The sequence below is a fragment of the Anticarsia gemmatalis genome, chromosome 4, assembly GCF_050436995.1.
Source record: "Anticarsia gemmatalis isolate Benzon Research Colony breed Stoneville strain chromosome 4, ilAntGemm2 primary, whole genome shotgun sequence".
In the NCBI taxonomy this organism is placed as follows: Eukaryota; Metazoa; Arthropoda; class Insecta; order Lepidoptera; family Erebidae; genus Anticarsia; species Anticarsia gemmatalis.
In genome coordinates, this window is record NC_134748.1 from 598,955 (window position 1) to 624,803 (window position 25,849).

Below are 25,849 nucleotides of genomic sequence, written 5' to 3' on the forward strand. Positions count from 1 at the left end.
GACAAATTCAGAACGATTGTCTTTGGTCAATCTTACAAATTGTTATTTATCAGATTACAATGTCAAAATACTTTGTAAATTCTTCTATGTTGGTTATCCTTTAGCAACTGATATTAACATGATGGAAAAGAGAATGGAAGAGCTATCAAAATTAAGATCTTACACCGATGAAATCGATAAAGAATTGACTATGATATTACAAAGTCTCCAATGGGATCGAAAACATATTTTACAGGTTAGCCCTAAGTGTTTATCTGAAACGTTTACAGCGGTACGAGGGCCAGGTTTTATAATACTAGCAGTAAACTAAAGAGCAAATTGCAATTATTCTCGTGAACAGTCTTTCAGGCTTGATTGCCGGATCAAAGTTATTCACAACTTAAGATAGTTAATATGGTAACTTTTTTTACAGCACCCTGCAATGTCAACATGCACTTATGAATCCAACCACTGTATACCGCAAGATAAACTAAAAGAACATGAGGAACAATGTTTATTAAGACAACATGGCTATGTTAAAGAGGACCTCTTACTACCAGAGCCACTTGATATCAACTGCAACACTGTTATAAAACTTAGTAATTATTATCTTTATTTTCACACTGTATTTGTTTTTGATATATCAAAGTTTGTATGTCTGGTTGTTGACCATTGTTAAGACAAGCCTAATGAAATCAATGTGATGGGTTCAATCCACCCAAGACATTTTTGTGTGATTAGCACTAGTTTTTGTTTTCAGCTTGGATGTATATTTATCCATTAGTAGGTACATACTAACAAGTTTATAATACATTATGTGAAATTTACTCTAGTACAGTCAGCTCCAAAAGTAGCTGAACAACTTCATATTTTCAAAACCTCTGTGTTACATAACTTTAATAAAAAACTGGTCAGAATCAGGTAGAATGTATAGAGTTAAACATTTCAATCAATGGCAAATGTTTTTTCCAGGGAATAATGTGCACACTTTAGAATATAGGGTTATAAAAGATTGCGTATGATCAGCTACTTTTGGAACTGACTGTACCATAACTCTTATATTTTTACAGGTAAAGAGGATATTACAAAGATCATTGATAATGCTGCCAAACTGGACCCGACATTCAAAAGAGGTAATATTACAGTCTATCCTATAGTCTACCTACCTATCTTTTTAACTGTTTCAATAATATATTTCCTTGTTTTGTTTCTCCTTTTTTTTAACTAATATTCTCAATCACTTCCATTGCATTGATAGTAAAGAAATATTGCTTACTTTAATACTAAAATTATTGAACATTGCATTGATATACAGAAATTCTTGCTCAATACTAAAACTCTTAAAAAACACGTCTAATGTAAATTGTTTAATTTTTACAGTTTATACTGAAACTATGTATGGATGTATACAACTGTATCCTCTTGATATTGTATCCTTTATAATATTTAGTTATATAGACTATTTTATAAATATGTAGATTTATGAGAGGTTGGTTTGAATTAAGTTAATACTTCATCTGTAGCTTTGTACCAGTTATCTGGGCCAAAATGTATAGATCTGTTCAGCCTAAACAAAAATAGGCTGCAGTTTCTTGCATAATAGTAATTAAGAAATAAAGAAAGATTCAAACTTTGTAACATTTAGTTAAGTTGAAATTGTATAAAGATATTTCTTTAAACCAACACATGTAAGTTAACACTGAGGTTGCCATGAAGGAGTGGGTAGTGGTGGTCTGGAGCCACAGAGTGCGGGGAGACTGCAAGCCTCATACTCACAGGATGAGCGACGTGCCATACATGATGCGGTAGTCAGCGCCTCACCGAGTTGTCACACTTTGACTGACTTAGCTCTACCCAGGTTAGCATTCCACTAAACTGTTCTACATGCTGGCAGTTGCTTAACTTCTAATGATGTTCCTATAGTTTGTTGATAGTTGATATAGGTACAACCTTTGAATTCAGCACACTATACTCAAATGGTTAAGTGCTTTTGATCAGCTATTCCGACACGTTAGAGTGGTGTTATGCGTGATCCATATGTCTACAGTTTTTTTTATTTGGCCTGCATAGCGATAAAAACCTCGTGGCGTAAGATCCACTCATAGAGTAAAATTTGAATGAGAATGTTGGTACTAATTATTTAACATTATTTCTAATACTTGAATAATACCAGCATGTGTTTATCTGTAGTGTGGACAATGATGGGCAGGCGCCAAAGGTTAAGTCTCGCACGGAGATCCTGGCAGAACTGCGTGACATGCGCCGGCGCCGCACCAAGTACCGCGTGGCTGCCAAGTCGACCAAATATTCTGACGTGCTGCGCGATGTTATCAAAACACAGGTACGTAACTCCTACCTTATTATAATCTACTGTTGATTGCAGGTAATCTGGTGTTACCAGTGTCTGAACGCCGTTGCTTCGACGCTCGGGGGTTTCAAGTTTGCTTCCTTTATGGATCCAATATTTGTCAAATCTAAATGTTTCCGCCACATGTTACTTAATCTAGATTATTTCGAAAATCGTATTTTCTGTAAAAGTAGAATCAATAAAAACAACTGTTTGTTCACAGATGGAACTGTACAACGAAGCAATAGGTGCAACTGATACAAATGTCAATGACCCCGACACTACAGCGCACGAACAAACAAACATACAGAATGACAATACAAATTCTAGAGGTGACGATAGACACAGGTTACTGGACAGACAAGATAACAGAGCACGAGATTATATAAATAAAGATAGAGAGACAAAGCGAAGTAGATATAATGATTATAGAAATAATTATCCAAGAGAAAGGAGAGACTATGATAAACAGCGAAATGTAGAACGTCGTAATGAAAGAGAAGAATTAGATCGTAAGAGATCTGGTAGAATACATCGAGAAGAAACTAAAGAACGCCACGATGATAGAAGCCATAGAGGCAGCCTGAGGAATTACGAAATTAAAATTGAAAAGCCTGATGACCATTACGAGGATACATCTAATTATGAAATCGATAAACGTAGAGAATATTCTGACGATCGTAGAGACCGCTCTAGAGACGGAGGAGATTCTCATGAACGTAGCCGTCGTTATGAGAGAGACCGATCTGATGAACGTAGGAAACGTTATAGCGATCGTAGAGATGTTGAAGACAGGAGACATCATCCTGATAATCATAGACATCATTCTGATGATCGAAGAAGTCATTCTAATGATCCTAGGGAGTACTCAAGTGATCGCAGAAAGCGTTCTGGTGATCGTAGAAATTATTCTAATGATCGAAGAAGTCCTGAAGATCGTAGTAATTATTCCAGTGATCGTAGACACTATTCTGACCGTAGACATCATATAGATAAACGAAAACGAAGTCGCCGTGATAGAGATCGTTCTACCGACCGTCAAGACCACTCAGATACGGAGAGAGCTCAAAACTTAATCATGGAAATAAAACGGGAATTAGACGTGAAAAGTGAACCTGATGATGACAATGAGTATGATAATGCAGGTTCTATGGAAATTTCACATGACAGACATTATAGGGATTATGTTTCTAGAGGTGGAAGGCACGAACACGATGATTATGAAAGAAAATATCACTCGGGATCGGACGATAATGGAGAAAAACATAAACATAGAAAAAGAAATGACAGTGATAGCAGTGAAGAGGCTACAGGTGGTAGGAGACATAAGAAATCTAAGCATAAAAAAGACAAGAGAAGTCGTAAAGATAGGCATAGGTGTGACAGGAGATATTCAGAAGAGAAACACAGATCATACGATGATACGTATCCTGAAATTAAGCAAGAAAAAATATGAATAAATAATGTTAAAACTGAAAATGTTTTCTTTATTATATCTCAAACTTTACAAGGAAAGTTAACTGCGTTCTAGACGTTAGTGTACGCGTTCGTAAACTACGAAATTTGACCCCGGGGCCAGATAAAGTGTTACAATTTAATTCTAGCTGTATATTCTCGGTATTTATGTGGAGTTTGCTAGGTGAATAAATGGTAATCAACATCCTCGCCTCCACATTATGGAACTGAAAATCATTTGTAGTTAATTGTGTCCTCAAACTATTACTCGCAAAAAGTAAATAGCTATCTATGTAATACCAAACAAAAACACTTTGCATGTTCTAAAATTTTATGACTATTAGACATACCAAGTAGGAAGTGCATACATGCTACTAAAAACAATTCGTGTCCATCGATGATGTGAAAGTCAATCATAGATGCGAATTGTTTTGTCATCGATGTGATCAATATGCATCGATTCCACGCATCTCGCGATTATTCGCATTCGTTATAGTCGATTGAATACGATGTATGGAGGAATGCCACGTCTCAATCAAGATGAATAGTAATGAATCGGTAATCGATTATAATTGATTACCAGGTAGGATACGAAATTTCATTAGTATGAGAAAAATATGTTTTATTGTTGTTTTAAGGACATATTTTTCAAATGTTTTTTGTTAGTTGTAAAGTACACTAAAGTGGTCAGGCATAGGTAAAGTTATAAAGCATCTATCAGCGTTGCTTTTTTTATAACTATGTTGGAGTCGGCTTCCAATCTCACCGAATACATCTGGATACAGTGTTTTGCGCATGGAGCGACTGCCTATCGGACCTCCACAACCTAGTTACCTGGGTTATAACACGATACCCTTCGGTAAGACTGGTAATATAAAAGTTATAAACCAATGTTGTTATTTTCACATACTTAGGTAGGTACGTTACAATTTATAAACAGAAAAGTACTATGGTTTTTCGTTACGAAAAAGCCATGTTCAAAAAAAACATCAGGCATAGCATTCTGCTATCTATGAGCCTATAGGGTACTTATTTTGTTGATTAGTATACAAGGGAGCTGTGCTGTTTTGTTGAATAATATTATGTAATTTGAAATACTGTTTTTTTGGGCCGTTTTAATTTTGATAAGATCTTGTTTGAGACAAGTACATAAAGTCCAAGAAGTATGAGTCACACTTACAAGCTCTGCTGCACAGCACCTGTGATTCAGCGTACCGCGGTAAAAACAACAATTACTCCTATCTTTCCTTCATCTGTGGCCTGACTGAACTGACAGTTTGCTACTAATTCAAGGCCAGTAAATACAAGATGAACTTGGGCCTCTTAAGGGCTGTGACTCAATTTTACGGCTATCAATCTTGTTTGATTTTCCATGCGATAAAATGATACGCTGTTGCATCGGTCATGAGTTTTCCAAATGCTGCTTTCTATTCAGTTCTACTAATAGGAAATCTACAAGAGTAATTAATAGTTAAGTAAAGAACCAGGTAGAAGGTTGAATTGCTAGCATAGAAAAAAAAGCAGAAATACCGAAGGAAAAACAGAATTTCCAAAATTTCGAGCTCGTGGGTTCGAAACCCTATATGGCTATTATTTTTACTACTTACTAACAAATAATAAGCAGCAATTTGTCAGCTAAACGCATATATAACCGTGATATATTTATTAGCGCGTTGTTTAGCGATGGAAGGAGCGCGCGCAATGGGACTGTGACGCGTGCTCGAGATGTGCGCGCCGCTGTCACGAACGTATCGCCTTGCTTACCCACTCTGCATTCATTCATTATAATTATAGCAGCGTAGAAATCTAGAGAGGCTTTGTGAACATCGTTCCATTACGTGGCTTTTATAGAAACCAACTTAAAAATCAGCGGACCTGGTATATAAAAGGCCTCGGCACGTTATCACAAAAAATGTCTTTGTACCTATATCATTTCCACGTGTAAAGTATGTTTCCAGAGAAATGTGTAAGGTTATGGGTGAAACTTTGATTCACCTCCAAAACAATCTCCTAGTCCCGTCAATGTATAACCGACTAATACCTAAACAGCATGGTTTTATATCAGCTAAGAGTGCCATAAGAATTTTGGCCATTTGATAAACCATCAAATATGGCAATTAATGTTTTTACCGCATGATTACACCGATAAAGGCATCAAGAAATAGGTCCTTTTTGAGTTCTTTGGCTAATTTTTGCCTAGTGAAAAGTCTATGATCAATTGATGCTAGTTCCATTCATTCCCCACAATCTTGTAAGCGGTGCAAGTGAGGCAGTCAAGCATAAAAACATTAGGACGGATATTCGGATATCTATTTTATACAGAATAGGTAAACATTGACGAAATAAATCCATTGTAACACAACAAGACTCAGTTTCTTAACAAATTCGTCTTAGTTACGAAACCATTGATTTATTTGTTACAACATTACGTAAGTGATAAGTGTCACACAATATTATTCTGAGTAAACGATGATCAAATATAAAATAACGAGAATTAGCTATAGACTAAAGTTTCACTTTCGTTACCTAATTAATTACATTAGAGATTAATTTGTAAATATTTCACACTAATGTAATTAATAGGAAAGTAGATGTCTGTCGCGCTTTCGCGGCTAAATTGCAGCTAGACTAGAGAACGATATAATTAAATGCTTATAAAAGGACATGCAATAAGAGATTTTACACCTTTTAGTAAATAGGAGCAATGCTATTTAATTTTGACATATTATTACCTATGTAAGTATGTACGAGTACATATGTACCTACCCCGCTCATCGTGATTTTGCGTCATGTACTCATAACTCATATTTATTACCTACTATTGAATGTTATTATTTCATATAACTATCATATTATTATATTATAATCATTATAAATAGGTTACTATTTATAGGAGGGAGACCCTTGCCCAGCAGTGGGATAGTAAAGTGTAAGCCAGTATCGACGACATGAAGTGCAGGGTAAGTATTACATATTATATGGGACGCGGAGTATCCGATTGGAGATACTGCGTCCTGGCCACCTTATGGTGACCGCGGAAAGAACACAGGAACAAAAGGAACGTCAGGTTTTTAGTCGGTATGCCCACGTTAGCCGGAACGCCTAGCCGGCGGGAGAGCCCGACAGACCCCCGCTTTCCTCCCTGGGGCGGGAGATGCAGTAATGCAATTTCCTGAGGCAAAAAAAAAGTGTAAGTATTACATTGCTTAACTACGATTCATTAAACTATCTGTGCCATACCCCTTTAATTCAACATGGTGAAATGCTCATTATTTCGATGTAGTTCATTAGTTGTTATTTCACAATCGATATCGCACAAAGGTTGTAGAAATCGCCATGTCGGTACAATGCGTACACACTGATGTGTCTATGTAACTGCTTAATTTACTATTTGCGTATTACTTTTCAATGCATGTTCCGTATGCACGTGTAACCACAACAGAAGAAATGAAAAGAGTGAAGAGAGTCGATAAAGTTTCAAGAGTAATTAAATCGATGATGCACAATAAAAATAAGAAATTGACATTATAGGCCCATGTTGGAATATTTAGAATTGTGGACATTTGTGGGGCATAAAAAAAATCCGTATAATTACGCTGCCTGGAAGCGCATCTACAATTAACTGAAGCTTTATTTAATATACTCCATTTAAACACGTACATAACATGCGTTACTAACTTTACAGTGGGCATAACATATAAGTATGTAATTCGCAGTTTAGTCGATCCCTCCGAAGCAAGAGACATGATTTCATAAAAAGTATTATTAAACAACATAACATTTCTATTTTCCTATAACATCCCAATAGACTACATCAGTTATCACCACAACAATATTGTAATACAATTTCTTCGTCTCTATTTATAGAGTCGGTGAATCATGCTGTGACAGTGCCGGCGTCATTTCACGGAGCGTGCCCACAAATCGCCTCTCATTATGTCCCTAGATACTATGTAGAGATTGTAGAGTCGTCAATTCTGCAAACTATTTGATATAACACTGGTTATTATATACTTAATCGATGCGCTCATAGCCAGTTGTACCGGCCGGTAAACGTTCTGTGGGTTAAGCAACCCTTGGCACTTTCTATAGATGGGTGACCGCATAGTGGTATTTGAATTGAGCGTCTCCGTGCTTTGGAGGGCACGTAAAAAGTCGGTCCCTGTTGTTGTCAATTAAGAAAACAGTCGTTAAGCCATGGCAATGTTTTGTCATGTTTTTTGAGCGGCTTGAACAACTTTGACTGTAGGTTGACCGCTAATGATACGATGGATAGATAGATATACTTAATAGCAGTTTCTGTGCACAAAGCTTTAAGATAAGCGTGGCGAATAAACGATATTAACTTGTAAACTTTTGTATCGCAAATAATAGAGGACGAAGGTTGTTACGATGAATTGATTGTCTTTGAAGGTTTTGTGATTATTTTGCTATTGAATGTGAAATCCTACCACAGAAAATACGTTTTGAGTCATATTTGATTGCATGACAGTCATTAATTTGGTGTCCAGCAGAGGTCCACACAAGAAAAATAGCCAAGCCCCTGGTGAACTCAAGACCCGTTCCCCAGTGGTTGACAAGGTCCTCTCTAGGGTTTAATGTTTTATGTAAACGGTAATATAATATACTCATCTTAAAACAAGAAACCGAATTCCTTGACATTTTCATAAAACCTTAATAGTTTTTAAATCAGTATTTGATATGAAATCGGAGTACACACTACATTATTTCAAATAAATTAGTGTATGTTCCTTCTATTCAAGGAAATTATTAGGAACAAACGGTATTGATCGCAGATGGTATATTAATCAAAGGTGATCATAATCATCTTTCGTGTAGTTAGTTAGTGGTTCACCTTGTGTTACATTGGACTCGCTCGAAGGTTTTATTGGCTCCACACTAATTGTCTGAGTCATTAGACAATCAGAGAATTTAACAAAACATTGTGATTTTTTTTACGGAACGAAGAATGCCGAACTTCGGGTGAAACTGGATTATGGACGTTGGATTTTGTAATTGAATTCCACCGATTTAATCTTCTTATTTTACCTAATACATAATACTGTTAGCTAAATTGGTACTTAAATCAAAATCAATAATAAAGTCATGTAGCAAAATAATAAATGAAGATATCTTTTTTCGAACTAAGTTAAATGTTAATGTAGCGACTTTTGCAAGGAGCGGCTCTCGAGTCATTGACATCACTTCACATACTTTGCAACTATCATGAACTCACAGGCGCATGCAAATATCGCGAATGGCGAGAATTTTTTTGCACTAGCAATTTAATTTATCGCCGCGAGAGAATTTGCAAAATAACTACGATTGCTGGCGGCGCACGCGCATCCAACCGACACGGGCCCTTAGGGTCACAGGCAGGGAGGTACACATTACTTTTGTAATAACGATCATTTAAATATTTTATTGCATCCTTTCCTCATTACAGATTGAAGCATTAGCAACATACAGCATATTAGGTATCATTTGTCATAATGTTTTATACATCTGCATTTCTTATATTTTCCGATTACAATAAGGTACAGCGCTTCATCAGTCCTATTAAGATTTGTTTTAGGAGTAAATCCTCTGGAATATTATCCGAAATCTTTATAAGAATCTAACTTCAAACGAATCCAACACCGAACCATGGTTTGACTACACGAAACTATAAACAAGAACATGAATTAATAAACAATCGATCTCAAATCTAAACAAATTAATACTCTACATAGAGTTTGGTATCTGTTAGTAGTGGGCTGAAGCAACTCTGCCGGCGGGTGAGCAGTCGCGCCGCGGACTTGTAGCGCTCCGCACGTCAGCCAGTGCTAAGTCACGGCCGGTAGAGGCATCATACGCGCCGCGCGTTTCAACTTTGACTCCTATACTGTTTGTGTTGTGTGTGACCATGTGTGTTTGTGTTTAAACACGGATTGTTTCGTTCTTCTATTGTTTGAGGTGAGTTGACTGTCAATATATGTATGTATATATATTTTTTTTCAATGACGGTATTTTAAAACATTTTTTTATGTACCCACTTTCGAGTACATAATTGTGTACGGTAGTTTAAGTTATTTATTACCAATCATGTCAGCATTTTATGAAACTAATATCCAGTAAAGTTAATAGGTGTAGTAATTGCCTTTAATTTTAATTATATTTCACTTTACTTTTCGTTCAAAATTCTTTACTAACTATCTTAAACATAGGATTTGTAACATATTTTTACGATAGTCAGACAAGGGAACGCCTTCTTCCTTACTCCTTCAACCTTCTTCGCTTAATCGGTACACCGCGGCATCGCCTCATATAGATCCTATTGGCAAATGCCTTAGGCTCCTTATACTGAATAACTTGAAGCGAGAAAACGCAAACATCTATCTAACATCAATATTACATCAGTTTAGTATCAAATTCCAGACTGCGGTAGAAATAAATAATAAAATAATGTACAAACAAAGATAAATACAATGAATTAACAAAGGTATTTATAACACTCAGACAATCTCGATTAAGTTAATGAAGCCAAATTGTTGGAACGTTTAATCGGCTAACGGTCTTAACGATCACAACACGTTTTGTGCAAAGTTGTTTATTCGCACTTTTTATACGCATAATTTAAAAATAACTCAGTCTCTTACGTTTTACGCCTAAATGGTTGAACCGCTTTGGGTGAAATTTTCTGCTTTATTATATTATTCCAGGAACTTTTTTGACGCGGTAAATGTCGCGAGCAGTAGCTAGGAATAAGTAAGCAATGTGCTATTAAGTGAGGCATTATACAATAAATATTGTACAGAAATTATGAAATAAGGGTTTTATCAAAATTCTACGAAATTATGACCAACTATTATAAAACTCGATGACCCGCATGATGCAATGATGGTCGCTACACAAGTACATTACACCATTTCTCGGGCAGTATGTTATGAATTAGTTCCCAACCCGATCTGTATCATTATTTGTTCTGTATTTTAGAAGTTTAGAACAAATTATTCTTAGATCTACGGACGGTCAAGACAACTTGAAAGAAATCAAGCAATGCTGAAAACTGTCTTGCAAAGTTGTAGGTTGATACCTTCTTTTCCCAAAGAAAACATTGAACATCATGGTACGACTGCTGATTGCACTTTCTGTCCATAATTTTATTAAATTTGGGAAGCTTAAACCTCATACTCAATAATGCGTTCAAAAAACTACAGTTACACGCATAAATTGAAGCGACAAAAATGATGCAACTTAAACCAGATAAGCAAGTCGCAGTCGGAAGACATTCGGCATTCTTCAAGTAAAAGTGTTTATTGGTAAGTGTGAAACCGGCCTTAAATCTCACACTCAGGGACTAAATGTCAACATACTTATTCAATTTCTGGTGCTAATGGACGTAGTGATCGTTTAGCGGCATAATCATTGACTCACACCTCGGATTTTTTGAAGTTTTGTGTGTGTAACTATAGCCTCAACTCGAAAGAAATTCAGGCTTTAGGAAACTTACTTACTTCAAAACATACTTAAGTAATTTCTCGCCTGATATTGTGTGTGTAACTCGTCTTGATTTACACTCAGAATCATGATCAGCACTCTGAATAAAAAACCTTTACCAAATATTTTATAGACCCAGATATCTAGGACTACTCTAAATCTTACTTAAAACAACGTCTCTACTTGAGTTGTTTATATGCCCAGATTACGTGCCCTATCGGTTACAATCGTAGCGACTGAATGAAATCAAAGTAATTTTACCTTCGGAATTATGATTTATCTACTTCTGCTTTGTTTTTAGTGTGCAAGTGTATGCACAACACAAAAGAACACTCTATTCCATCACTTACAAAGCCCGGTAGAACGGATAACCAACATTGAGAGGTTAGGTGCAGGCATATTACGTGCCCTACGAAGTACGGATATATACTAGAAGTCTTTGTTTAACCAATTACTGTCTCAACTGCTAGGCTAGGTCTTGAGTCCACCGCGCAGGCAAAGTGCGGGTTGGGAATAGTTTATGCCCTCAAGAAATGCGTTAAACTATATTTAAGCATGCAAGTTTTCATCACAATGATTTCTTTCACCGTTCGAACAAGTTATAATTATTTCTAATCATAGGTATATAGGCACACAAAGTAAAACAGCGTGTATTATACCAGTAGTACAGTGTTCTTTTATAAATTCTTTACAAAAAATATCAAATAGTAAGATCAGACAAACAGTCATGTCTGGAATATTTTCTTAACGGGCTATTAAACCACTTGTTCATACACAACTCATACAAAATGTTGTAACGCGGAAGTACACTACATTATTATGTAAATGTCCTTATCTTCATCTGTGCTCTGGGGTACATTGATGGTATTTTATGATAACTACTATTAATTTTGTTTTTCAATTGTTTGTTTTATGAAGGCTCTATAGGAAATACAACCATTACTGAGCGCTTTAATCAATATCTATATGTGTGTTTTTTTTATCTCCATTTTGGAAATGTCGTGCAAGCCGCCCAAAGTTAGTTATGAATGCGTCAAAGTCGAGCCATCAGCGGATACTCTGACAGTTTTAATCGATTCTAATCTCCAGAACAGATGTTTTAAATTCTTCAAATATTGGACTCGAAATTTTTGCATTTTATTTTCGAGTGCGAGTCCAAATTCTATTACAATAGATTAACGCAACAGCATCGGAAACGGGTGCTTTCCGTGGTCTTATTCTTGAAATAGTAATGCCACGATAACTGTTCCTGTAACATAAAATATGTTTTCATAAAAAAAGTTTCAAATTATTCCAAGAGAAACGTTCAACGTAACAAAACCTCTCATCCTCCACATTAATGCAAATATTGGAATATTTCCACATAATTGTTGATTAAATCGTTCACGCATCGTTTAGTGGAAACTTGGTAATTGAGATGATGGCAGATAACGAGAAAATAAGAACGAACACTGTATTCAAATGAAGTGAGGGAAAGTACGCGACTGTTCACTGAACATTGAGATCTAGTCAAATGTAATTACGATATTGTGTGTTTGTTGAGACGGCTCTTTGATACTGTTGAGGAACTCATAACTATAGTACAACCATTTATAAAAAAGTCTTCCATGCAAGGTTCACGGCTGGCAAAGGTTCCGTGTATTTTAGTTGACAGCTTATGTTTGTCAAATTGTTAGCTAATATACAGTACACTGCTGCTTCAACAAATAATTAAACAGCACTGCTATCAAATAATAAAACAATGTGCAGCTTGTCTATCAAATAACTGGTTTAACGAATACAGCTTAAGGTTCTCGTTGGGCTTGCGTGTGAATAGAAGCTATTATATTTGAGCATAGAAAAATGTGTGCGTTCCTTGTAATTACATAGGATTCTAATTAATGTTTTGATGTATTCATTTCTTTGGTCTTTGTCTACTATAATTGGGTATTTATTCGTAAAATTATAAATTCAAATTTATTGTGTGACAGCGATATGGATGTAACAATTTATCTGTGCTCGTGACTTCGTATAAATTGACATTTTTAACGAGTTTTTTGTTCAATAAAACCAATTGGTATCTTAATAAATTATTATTCTACCTATTAATTATTATCAACAAATCGTTATTCATTTATCGACTATGTATTTTGTATAAGTATTATAACTTCGACATGTAAAATCATGAGAAAAAATATGAATATGATACTGTCATAGATCCACTATGATCTTTCTAGATGCATTTTTTGTTATAAAATATCTCCTTAAAACCGCGATACGATAAGAATAGATACACAGATCATAAAATATTGAAGACAACTTTAAAGATAAAATGTTACTAAACTCATTTAAAAAAATAACACACAATAAGTGTGATTGATATTTCTGATTTTGTTCAATAATGTTGCTTGTATACTCGATATAACGAACAACGTTAAAAAAACACTTGTACCAACACCAAACATATATCACGATCATGTTTGAACAACCATTTGTTGAACAAAGTTAAGCTTTTAAGTAAATCACTTAAGTGGTGTTAACGCCAACACTCTGGGAAAGACGAGTATCTACTTAAGAGCGAATCCACACTAGAGTAGTGACTACAAATTTCATAGTGATCCGATGGCACATTCTTTTTCTTTATGATTGTATCATGCGTAGTTGTACTAATTTACCTTATAACTATAATTCGACAACTTAGTATGAAGAGCCTTGGCGTGCACGATTAATCCAGATTATAATTAACAATTCTAGTATTTCCATTTTTTCTAGTATAACATGTAATAGCTGTGTCAAACAGGCCATCGTCAGCTGTATAAGCCCGCGGGGCACTAGGTCCTACATTTCAAATATTATATACTTACGCTAGCTGCGAACATTACATACAAAGATCTCCACTAAGTTGTTGGACTTTAGTTTGTGTGCTTATTGCCTTTTAGTGAAACAAGATCCTTATTCGTAAAGAATATTTTTATATTAGCATCTAAACTGGGTATGGCAATACTCTACGTAGAGTGCGAATGACTTTTTCACATCTTGAATATTATTAGCTAAATTTACATAGAGCTATCTCTACATTTTTTCCTATTTACGTAAGGGTCTGGGAACACGTTCAATAAACTCGATCAACGTAATTAGACGATAGACGATAATCACGTTCTTATCTCTATATAGGTAGAGTTATGCCATCCGAGAAATAGAGAAAAAAGCAAAGATCGTGAAGCACTTGTCATTTATACTGGTTACAGAGATGAGTATCTCTTTATGTAATGAAAGGTAGATTTATTCGAGGTTTATTCTATTAGTTTTTCAATATTAGGTCTGCTTTTGCAAACGAGTATGGATACTATAGAGATGTGATAATACTCTTGCGGATTTTATTCAATATCTTACCGTATTTTATTTCTTAGTTTCACTCCTATTTGCCATAGCGTGATGGGCCCTTGAGTCCTGATCAATAAAATAGACTATTACACAAAAATATTCTTTCAATTTAAGCCGTTAGTTCCTTGGATTAACGGGTTCAAACGCATAAGCTTAATTTTTATTATAATTTTGTTTTATTTCTTTTATAATTACAAGTCTCAAATATTTATTCCCAGAATTTCTAACACAAATTAGTGGGACTCTCAGATGTAACCTAAAACTTAACGGTCAGTAGCCACATACACTACACAATTGCAAGTATTCAACGAAATAAACTAATTGTGTTATTAACGGTATCAGTTAAATACAAAACCGTTGGCGGCAAAGTAATAAAGGTGCACTTTATGTTATAACTTCTCGAAATCCGTTAACAATAAAATATGTTTATTACTAGAACCTCTAATTGAACTTACAATTAATTAGCACGAACAACGCAACTATCTGCCGACAAACAAACTCACACTTAATAATTATATCTAAAAATAATAAAAAATATATCTACTGGGTCCAACTTTACTATTATGGAATGACCCTAGTGCCTGTAGCCATACTAATATTATTAATGTGAAAACCTTTGAGACTTATGTTAATATGACTAAACTAGTCAGACGTTTGAGAAAACTTGAAAAACATTGTTTAGATAAGAATTTTTATTTTACTTGAAGCTTAAAAAAACTTCAATGCACATGTTCATCGTCATGATTGGTCTCACAATACGACCCACGTGCATGTATATTGCATATACAGGGTGTGGCGTAAATAATGGATAATCCTTTACCAGCGGATGGGCGACCACCTAAAAATTATAATTTAACTCTAGCATAAGTATTCTATTTTTTTAAATCTCGGCCAGTACCAGCGTAAATCGCTTTCTTAAAAACACACACAAAATTGGTAAAGGATTATCCATTATTTACGCCACACCCTGTATATAAAATTGTATTTTTCTATAGGTAGAGCCCAAAAAACCACTTAACGTAATCATCAAATGAACAGTGAAGCTAAAAACGTATCAAAGAAGTTCCCTGACTCTACATAAGTAAGATGTTTGGCATGTCTCTACATTCCTAGGTTTTACCAAACATGCATGTGAATGCTATTTGTTCGAGTGCTATTGAACGGTAGAGACAATCAATTACAACGAGATCGAAACCAATTGTTTTGTTTATAGCTTTCTACTGATTGATTAAATTTGAACTCTTTGAAGCCTATAGACTAATGTGGGAAGAATTATTGTCACTTGTTAGTCATTGCTACTCAGCACTTTTAATTAATCTATAGAACAATCAATATAACAGGTAATTTTATTACCAATAGTATAAAATATATTATGTGTACCAAATTTTTAACATTCTAAATTTTTTCATATTTTTTAATAACATAATTCATTATACGACGGTCTCATAAGTAAAAAAAATAGTCGTGTTCTAAATGTCGATACTGATATTATAATCAGATACACTAAATTACCTTTCGATTTACCGTTACCGTTTGGTTCACAAGTACTCTTCAATTCTCTCTGCAATAATTGAGTATTGCCGCCGGGCTTTTCGTGCCGTCTAACCATGACCTGTGAACACTTACCTTAACTCGACCCCACGTTGTTTCTACTGAAGATTGATGAACGCTAACATGTAGGCGGTGATTATAAATCTATTTGCACATGTTTTGTGAACACTGACACCAACAACAATGATCGTTGCATAAATATTGAAACAGCCAACTCAAACGTAGCGCGTTGAAATCTTTTGTTCACGCCGTCAACTCACACCGTAGTCTGTTAGTTAATACGTTTAAATTGCAAATTCTATTGTATCGCAGTTGGATAGCAATAATTAAGTCATTTACGATTATGTAGAGCAGTATTGTGTTATATTTAAATTGAATTTAGATTCTAAAGGGAGGAATGTGTGGGAAAATGGTTATAATTACAAAATCGGTAAACATTCTAAAACATGTTTGATACAAGATTCTTTAAATGCAAATATTTTTACCCTAACGCAAGGGAAAGGCCACAAAAACTACCCCTTGAGGCTCTCGCCCTAATTATGGGGCCCTTCGGAACGGATGCACAAACCGTTGATCATATCAAAGAATTAACAACGATTATTTTTTATTGTGTTATAGAAATTACCTGACGACTTCGCGGGAAATCCAACCTTATCTTGTAAAGATTAAAGTATAATTTTAAACGAGTGTATAAAGAATTCGCCTGAGGCTGTTAGGTATTAAATAACTAAAAAGTTATTTGAGTGTGTTAGTGTTTAATGAGAGTGGGACAAAAAACGTAATCTGATACTTTCGTATACAGTGAACAGTGAACAGTGAACAGTGTACACTGTACTGTGTGGTGAGATGTGTGACACCAATCTGTTTGAAATCACGTTACCTGTAAATAAAACCGTAGGTCTCCTACTTGCTCTGGTCAAATTACTTATTTAGTTTTTGTGTTATAGAACAAATCATTATAGTATGTATGTTTGTATGTAGATTCCATAGGTAAGCTAAAATATCTGAACTGATTTGCATACGCTGTAGCAGTGTAAAGTCTCAAATTAATTTCTAACAGAGGCGCGTTAAAAATCTTTATTTAAACAGAAACAGTAGGAATCAGTTCGAGAAAAAGAACAGCTTACAGTTTAAATATTAGAAAAACACATCGACCGAAATATTGTATCGAAATAAATCTCAACTCATCATTCAAAGCTCCTGCAAAATGAATAATGCGTTCATGATTTAGCGATCATAAAATAATTTACAACTTTAACTTCCTGATTCCAGCTATAATTTTAAATTAATAAATTTCTCTACATTTGTCGCTATATGTCTCTATCGAGGAGGTTTCTATCGCGTGTCTACGAGTTCATCGCAGCGAGTGTAACGTGGTCTAATATAATTATTATGTAAATATATGACAGCACTAGCCACGCGTCTCTACATATCTTGATCAACGAATTGCCTACTGCATCTATTAAAGAATTTCATTAAATTATTCTAATAAATGTTATAATTTAATAAAGAAATGTCATTGGAAAACTCACACACGACTATATAATTCCAAACAAAACAGTGCTTGCACTATGGGAACCAAATAACTGGTAAACATACTTTTAAATACATACTTATATAGATAAATTAACGACTAGACTTGGATCAGATACTCGTGCTCATCGCACAATTATTTATCCCGCGTGGGATTCGAACCCGCAGCGCTACGGTTATTGCAAGAAGTTGACCACGTTAACCACTGCTCCTAATTTGCATTTATAACCGACATTAGAGCTAGATAGTTAGGGCATTTTTTCTATTCAAAGTTGTGACCAGGTTGTATCGGCCGCAATCTCAAATTGTAAACTGGTACAGACAAAGTTCCCTTGCTTCACTGATATTAATTATCTAATAATATACTGCAATCATCAGCTTGCGGCCACGCACAGTATAATTTACACCGCTCCCGTATAATATTATATAATAATCATGCTTATTTTCCCCCAGGATGTATATGATGTAATATATTTTAAATAAGGTATTATATTTTAAATAATTTCATTCATCAGTTCAAGTGAAATATTTTAAATATATTTTTTACACGAAATATACATTTTATATTAAAAGTAGAGTCCGATCATGCATAATAGAGTTTATCTTCTTAATTAACTTGGCAATTTCATTTAACGAGTCAGCCTCAAGTTGGTAGAGTCGTTTTTATAGCTGTTGGTCCTAACAACGGCGCTCTACAGAACAATGGTGCGCTCTACGCTGTTAATGGGCGAGGTAGAGCGGGAGCTGCGCCTGCGCTGAACAATGCCATGGCATTCTGCAGGGCTGCCACTGAATATAAACGATGCGCCTGTTAAAATTAATGATTCTCTGAAAACCATTCATGGGGAACAATTTATGCTAATTTCATTTAGCGTCTGCGCATTTTTTGTAATAAAAATCAAGAAAAATGTCTTAGCGAAAGTACATAGTAATATGCGACGGCTATGTTGGTTCCACAGAAATGCTTTAGGTATTACCGAAACGCAATCTCAGCATAGAAAATGCTTTGCATTGCATTCGCTTACACTATTCCAAAAATATACACAATGAGGGATAAAGCTGTCTAATTAATAAATTTCCAACCATTTCCAACTACCGTCTTCTTTTCTATAAAAAATAATTTTAGCGCCCGTTTAAATTTTAAAAAGTTATTTTTTTATAAATGCTAGTTGTATTTGTTATCTAACATTCGTCTTTGGACTCATTACCGACCTCACGAAATGTTTTAGCGCCCACTAGGAAGGGGTATCGCCTACTTTGGTATTCTATAGTTTAATCCATACGTGAATACAAAATGTGTGAGCTTTGATACATTGTGATCTATCTAATCCATGCAAAAAAAACCGAATAGAAATAAACCCTGCAGCCCTATTTCCCCATGGTTGTGGTCGCAGCGGTCGGCCGACATAGCTCGTAGAGCACAATAGAGTCGTCTGCGCGCGCGCCACTGTTTAAACAAGATCCGATTACATTGCACCAATTTCCTTAATTCTGTTTGTTTGCGAAACAGGAGTCCAACGCTACAATAGGCTCTGCTTTCTGACGTTCATTGTGTTTGGATTTGGACCGGAAATAATAGAGTTGATGTAGAGTTCAATGGTAGAGCTCTGGCAGTATTTATTTGTTAAAGAATAATTAGAATTTCTTTTACTATAATCACGGAGTCATCACTACATATCATAAAATAAAGTCCACTTGTCGTCACTATCTTTCTATTCGCGATAAAATTAGAATTTACTGAACAGATTTTCAGGTGGTTTTCACTAAAAAATATATTACGATTACTTATTTGTTACGATTATATAATATGAAAAAGGTTTCTTTTACGCACTTTTATTATTTAATCAAACAAAAACGTAGGTAATCTACAGTCATGCTACATATTAATCACAGCAGTATATTTCATCTAAGAACCGCAAGAAAGCGTAACAAACAGTTACTTTCGCATCATAATATAAGTATATATTACTATATTAGTGAAGATATTCTTAAACGTAGCCAATTATATTAACTAACTCTGTGTCCACGCTCTGCCTTCCAAAGACATTTGAAGCATGCTCTTGTAACTAAGCTCGCCGCGCATTGATCGAGCACTAGAATGCAATTATGTCGGTTTTTTCACACAAGGATGTTTGTCGGCAATATCTTGACAAGAGTAGCATATAACAGGGGTCAATGAACCTTGACGAGAGACTTATTTCCTAATGACGATGGTTTTTAACTACTATTTAATAAAAGGCATTTCTCATCGTTAAGAACTAACCTTGGCCCGTAGGGACATTTACAAACATAAAAATGACATTTTAAGGTAAAATGCGTGTTCGCGTTAATTCCCGTATTCTATTATACATTAAACATGCAACGCGAGAGTTTAAAAGTTATGATAAAAATGACAGACAAAAAGTACAACCAGACTAGATATGACATTAATGGATCACGCAAATATATTTTTACTAGCTTTAGCCCGCGACTTCGTCTGCGTGGTTTGTGACTTAGGACAAATTTTTCGTAAACACTTTCATCCCCTTGGGGGTAGAATTAATCATAATCCTTTCTTACTACTCCACGACACTCACACGCAGTTGCTGCCATTCCATCGTAAGCGCTATTGATCATCTTTATTAGGTACGTCATGAACTAAAAAAAAATATTGACATCTATATCCACCCCAATAACAAATCAACAGTACTTTTGTCAAACGTTCCAGCCTATCAATCACAAGTTACGACTGCGAAGCAATAATCGCAAGTCATTGTTGCGTTTGTCGCTGCGACCGGGGGCTGCGACAATCGCGCTCGTAAACGAACCGCGCGATGTCGTATTGACGTTTACTACCGATATAACTACACCGTAACTAACTTATTGTGGAGATGCTTTGGGAAATGGGACTGCAAGTCATGAGATACAAACGGATTTTTGCCATAAATAAATATTGTAAGCATATTTGATTCTTTTCTAACCAATTGCCCGCCGTAGGAGCCGGACAAGTGCCGTGTCAGTACCTTGTTTTCTTGAAATTATGTTTCTTTATTTTTCATTACACTCCATGTTGTATTTAAGATTCGAATAAGTATCAAGTAAAAAAATAAATACAAAATTTTAAAAGTTTTTTATATTCGCTCCGCTCGTCACTTGCACCACAGCATCTTTACTCATTGAAATCGTAATATTCGTGTATTGATAGAGGCGCATTGTGAACAAATGTTATGGCTTACACCGTTAGAGCTCCTGTCCGTGTTTCGAGTGCTCTACAATAGAGTCCAACGAACGCTCTACAATTTATTAACCCTCCAATGTCAGGGGGATTAGAAATTGAATGATATGAACACAATCGACTGAATGTTTTGGATATAAACATGGCGAGGGTTGGCAAGGCTCTACAATGTCACTCCCTGTGTCTGATTGGTATTGTACTATATTATTTGCGATAAATATTATTCGTTTCAAGGGTCCTGTACGAATTTGACAAGTTGTTTTTGTGTTGAAATTATGAAATAAATCTTTTACTGATCATTGAACTTATGTAAAGCTGTTCAGAATTGTGTTTGGGTCGTTCTCCTTCCTGAGACTTATTGAAATGAATAATATATTTTCCATTATGTTATAATAGGCCTAATGCTAAACTAACACTATTTTTTTTTATTTAAACAAATTTGTAAAACCAGAAAAAGATCGCCATCATTCATATAAACTACACTTTGAAATTTCACTGCAGCACTTATGCCCAGTTACTGAGGTACATTTAGCGGTAGTTTATCTATTCAATAGCGTTTAAGCTGATATAAACATGACGGTCTGAGTGGATAAACTACCGCTAAATGTGAATCAGAAACTCGGCATTAAAGAACATAATTATGAATTCACGACAAATTCAACAAAAAAACTATTAAGACATCTTATTGGACACTGGCTTAAATGATTAATATGAACAAAATATGATTTACGAATTTCACTGACGCATTGACAGTGATGAACGGAGTGGCCAGTTTCTGAATACATTTAAAATGATACAACAAAATACAGAAGCTTCACAAAAAATGATAAAAAATAGCACATCCCTCGCGTTAGAAATGTTTGATTCCAAACAGGTTTGAGACCGGTCTCTCTCACGACACAATACGGGCAACTCATTTAAACCGTACGTTCTCGGGGGTGAGCACAATAACGACTATTTCTATAACAACCCTTTGTATTCATACTTTATTCTAATATATTCAGTGTATTCACGCTAACGGTAGGCCGCGAGGTTAGTAACCCGATATTTTGATGGCAGCAATTTATTTGCAACAAATCATCTCGTTTCATAATACATATCTACATATTATCACACCTTTTTCCCAGAGGGTTGGAGGCAACGTCACGCCAATGAACATGTATTATTGTAGTTCTACCGTGCAATTAATCACCATAATTTGCAATGATTCATATTCAAATAGGTTTGTAGAAAAAACCTAGAAGTATATTCTGTAAGTTTTTATCACATTTCCCGCTTGTATCACCTTTAGATCCAAAACAATTCTTTTTTTGGTCATTGAATAAGAATAACTTCTGTGTAACAGTTACGTTATGTACTGCCACCATAAGTAGTGTATTTCGGTATATCATCAAATCATTATCACGCTAATTTTTCTGGTTAAGCCACCCGACCATGTAGCTTAACATTATAGAAACAAAAAAGTCCCTTCTAGTAGTTTTTAGATTAGTTCGTTTGAGCACGCCATCAATGTCTTCAGTTTAATAAAGAATAGATAATAATATTGCCAAGTAAAGTCTTCACTATAGGTACTATTCCAAGCTCAGGACAGGCTTTGTAATGTTATATAACATAAACTTAGAGTGTTTATAGCGCTATCACTAGTTCATTCCCACGGCCGCGGTCACGAGTTGATACAAGATTGACCGCGCGTTACAACCAACTCATATTACTACTATTGGCGAAAATAATCTTTATTGCTATCGCTAAACTTTAGTATCGTGGTTTGTATAAAAAAGACATCAATTTATAAATGTATGTAAATTCACTGCCCCTGTGGTCTTAGTGATAGAGTATCCGATTGTTCTGATCACAAAATCACGGGTTAGATTTCAACATAGGCCAAAGTGATTATTAGTAGTTCCTGATTATATTAGAATATTGCTCGTACACATACACAATGGCCTGGAGTCTTGTAAATTGTCATAACCCTTTCATTATATATGACATGGGTTACTTAATAAATAAAGTAAGTACTTCAACCAACGATACTAAAATAAAGCCACGAAAACATTATGCGTAACTCATAGAACAATAAAGGTGTTTCAAACACTGTTGCTCTTCTTGTAGTCAATGGGATTTTGTGCATATTTTCTTAATCTATAGAAGAACCTTTATAATAAATATAACATCGTTCCCTCAAGTAATACAGTGAGGTGTAAAGAGTTCTAACTAGTCGTGAGAGTCGCCGCATCCACGCTCATTAGCGCGCGCACCGTGACGTCACACGCTCTTACCAGCGCCCGTATTAGTCATAGCTCTTTAATTTTATAGAACACCGACGGTCCCTCAATCAACCTCTTATGTGCTGTGGAAAGTCCATAACTTTGTCCATAAGTTAGGAAGATAAAGTTACGTCACTTTATCAAACCAGGCATTGAAAAAAATGTGTAGAAAAACGATCGAAATCATATGGATTTTAGAATTTTTGGATTGAACACTGTGACTAAAAGAAATTAAAGTGATCCCGAAATCAATTATTTCAAGTCTAACGTAACCGAAAAACCTTAGTTACGGAAAAAAGGAGAGCATGATACTAACATGGTGTAGGCATGTAATGATAAGGGAGTGAAGCCATATTACAAGAGTAGTGATGAGTATTCATGTGGACGGACATGTGAATAAAGAAAGACCGAAAAAAAGACTGATGGATTTTATGACAATGAGACAGAGTTGACGGCTGATAGAGATACGTAGAAGAAGCAAACATGTTGTACCCACCCTAGATAAGGTCAAGAAAAAGATTAGTGACCGAAAAAAGCTTAACGTAAAATATTTATCTCATGTAAGCAGCCAGCTCTATTCTTCTTAAAGACTAAAGTACGAATTTCTGTGTGTTTTGTTATTATATAAAAGTAGCCACCACAACTCATGAAATAAGTTGTGAAACTTTCATTAGATATAAACATGAAACTTTCTATCACCTGCCGTTATTATTCGCTCTACTGAAACTGAACGCGATAATCTGCCGCCACTTGAGGTCACCTGGTTACTGAGACAACCACGCTTTTATGTAATAACGAAATAAATATTGGCAATAACGCTATATGATCCGGCAACTTTGTAGAGAGTCTTGGTATGCATAATTTATCTACAATATAAAAAATAATATTGTGTAAGTCCCAAAAAGATCTGACTGTTCCAAATAGACCACGTTGTCCTAAGTACTTAATATTATGTACCTCCGCCACCCGCGAATTTTGTATACAAGGGTCTCCACCAACTTGTTAACTTAACCTTTTTTTAAACAACTACATGGTTAGTGGGGAGCCTTGTTAGCCATGAGTTTAAGAAAGAACTTCAAAAGTTTATAGTAACTTTTTACACTCTTTACTTGTCTTGGAGTGATAAACTTGAAAGAAATTAGTTGACTACATATTTTTCTTCTTGTTGACATTTAAAACTTGTGCAATAAAGTTCACTAAACATTCGGTGAAAACATTCGACTGTTATTTTGCCATTTATGTAATTTAATGCCAAGGGGCGGAGTGTTTCTTTCTGTTCTACAACGCAATTCCTACTTTCAAGATGATTTTAAATTCATACCCACACTTTATTTACAAATATAATAGCGTTTGTTTATTTTTCGTTTATGTTAAATCGGTCCGACCAATCCTCACAATATTCGGAAGAATTATTAATGATGAGGTGGTATTGGTTCTTGTTTCCGCGCTTAAGCCAAGTTACTCCTAAGAAGATCATCCTCCTCCATTGAATTGATCGTCAATTAGCTCTAGTAAACAATCAGCTATTAAACGGTGTGGCGATAATTCCCGCGAGTATTAACGCAACTTAACACAAGTGCACTACATCCCACGGAGGTGTGCTCTACTACAAATTGTCACCTGCACTGTATGAGCAATATGAGCATCAACAGTCGTGAACCGGGAGCTATTACTGAGATTATCTGCACAAACGGATATTTACTTCATTGACTCGTTATGTTCTTTGAAGTAGCTTCTTATTCGTTTGTAAATGTTTTTATCGGTGCTTGTCAGTTTTAAAACAAAAGTCGGTATTAGAATTACCTAGTTTACCTTCGGTTTCTGAGTACATTTAATGGTAGTTTATCCATTCAATAGCGTTAAAACTCATATAGAAAAAACTCTATAACCGGAGGTTATTCTTTTTGAATGAGTGGGATATACAAGGTCGAAAAAATGATGGCCGTGGAGAAAAACTATTTTAAATATTATAGCACAGCTTCGCCTATATTGACAGGCGGTATGTTTGGCATGTAGACTAGCGAGTTGCTATGTGAAACAATACCGGTCAAACAGTATGCTTAGAGCATTCGCTAAGATATAAGTCAATAAGTTCTAAGTGCTAAACAATCCTCTTGTCTGCGCGTAACCTTTGACTTTCCTTGCCGCGGTAGCTACGTTAGTTAGAACTACCACTTTTTTATGTTAAGCCTACTTAAAGGTTGAAACAACTAAACTACAAAAGGTCAAACTAGTGTCAAAGATATTAAAAGAAATAAAAGAAAAAGCTTTGTCCTTTGGTAATAGTTGCGTGGTTCGCCACGGGTGCTGGTCGCCCTGGGAACCTGGTGTCACGGCCGCCGCGCCCCGCCCAGGCCCGCGCACCTGCGTCACGCTCCGCCGCTCGCACTTGACCGATTCCACGTATGTGTCAGGTGTGGCAAGTGCATTGACTTGGAGATAACTGTCGTGAAGTTAACTTACACCTAAAATACAATAGGGTTAATAACATTAGATATTTTCTATTTAGAAGGCTTAGCCCTGGTCTCACCCCCTCTTGAATATGTAGCATGTACAATTATGACACTTTCTTTCATATAATTGTCCTGATAGATAAAGTAACTATCAGATATCCGTCACTTATTTACAAGCTGTAAAACTGACTCTTATTACCTTATGTTACGT

General features: G+C 35.4%; 2 protein-coding genes across 3 annotated transcripts in view; both read left to right on the forward strand.

The window, feature by feature from the left end:
• The first annotated feature begins 22 nt into the window (after positions 1 to 22).
• On the forward strand, positions 23 to 3,797 carry LOC142987892 (uncharacterized). Of its 2 annotated transcripts, none has more exons than XM_076136842.1 (6): positions 23 to 235; positions 413 to 578; positions 1,050 to 1,112; positions 1,684 to 1,837; positions 2,170 to 2,320; positions 2,550 to 3,797. In XM_076136842.1, the coding sequence occupies exons 1-6, from the start codon at positions 119 to 121 to the stop codon at positions 3,780 to 3,782; spliced, it is 1,884 nt and encodes a 627-aa protein (XP_075992957.1). In that variant the 5' UTR covers positions 23 to 118; the 3' UTR covers positions 3,783 to 3,797. The 2 variants fall into 2 exon arrangements, with proteins under 2 accessions (XP_075992957.1, XP_075992958.1); XM_076136843.1 differs by having other exon boundaries at positions 1,696 to 1,837.
• Positions 3,798 to 9,553: 5,756 nt separating this feature from the next.
• sprt (PDZ domain-containing protein sprite) overlaps positions 9,554 to 25,849 on the forward strand; it is a 76,810-nt gene continuing 60,514 nt past the window's right edge. Inside the window, exon 1 of the mRNA XM_076136844.1 lies at positions 9,554 to 9,736. The gene's annotated coding sequence lies outside the window, so the exon portion shown is untranslated. The remainder of the gene's footprint in view (positions 9,737 to 25,849) is intronic.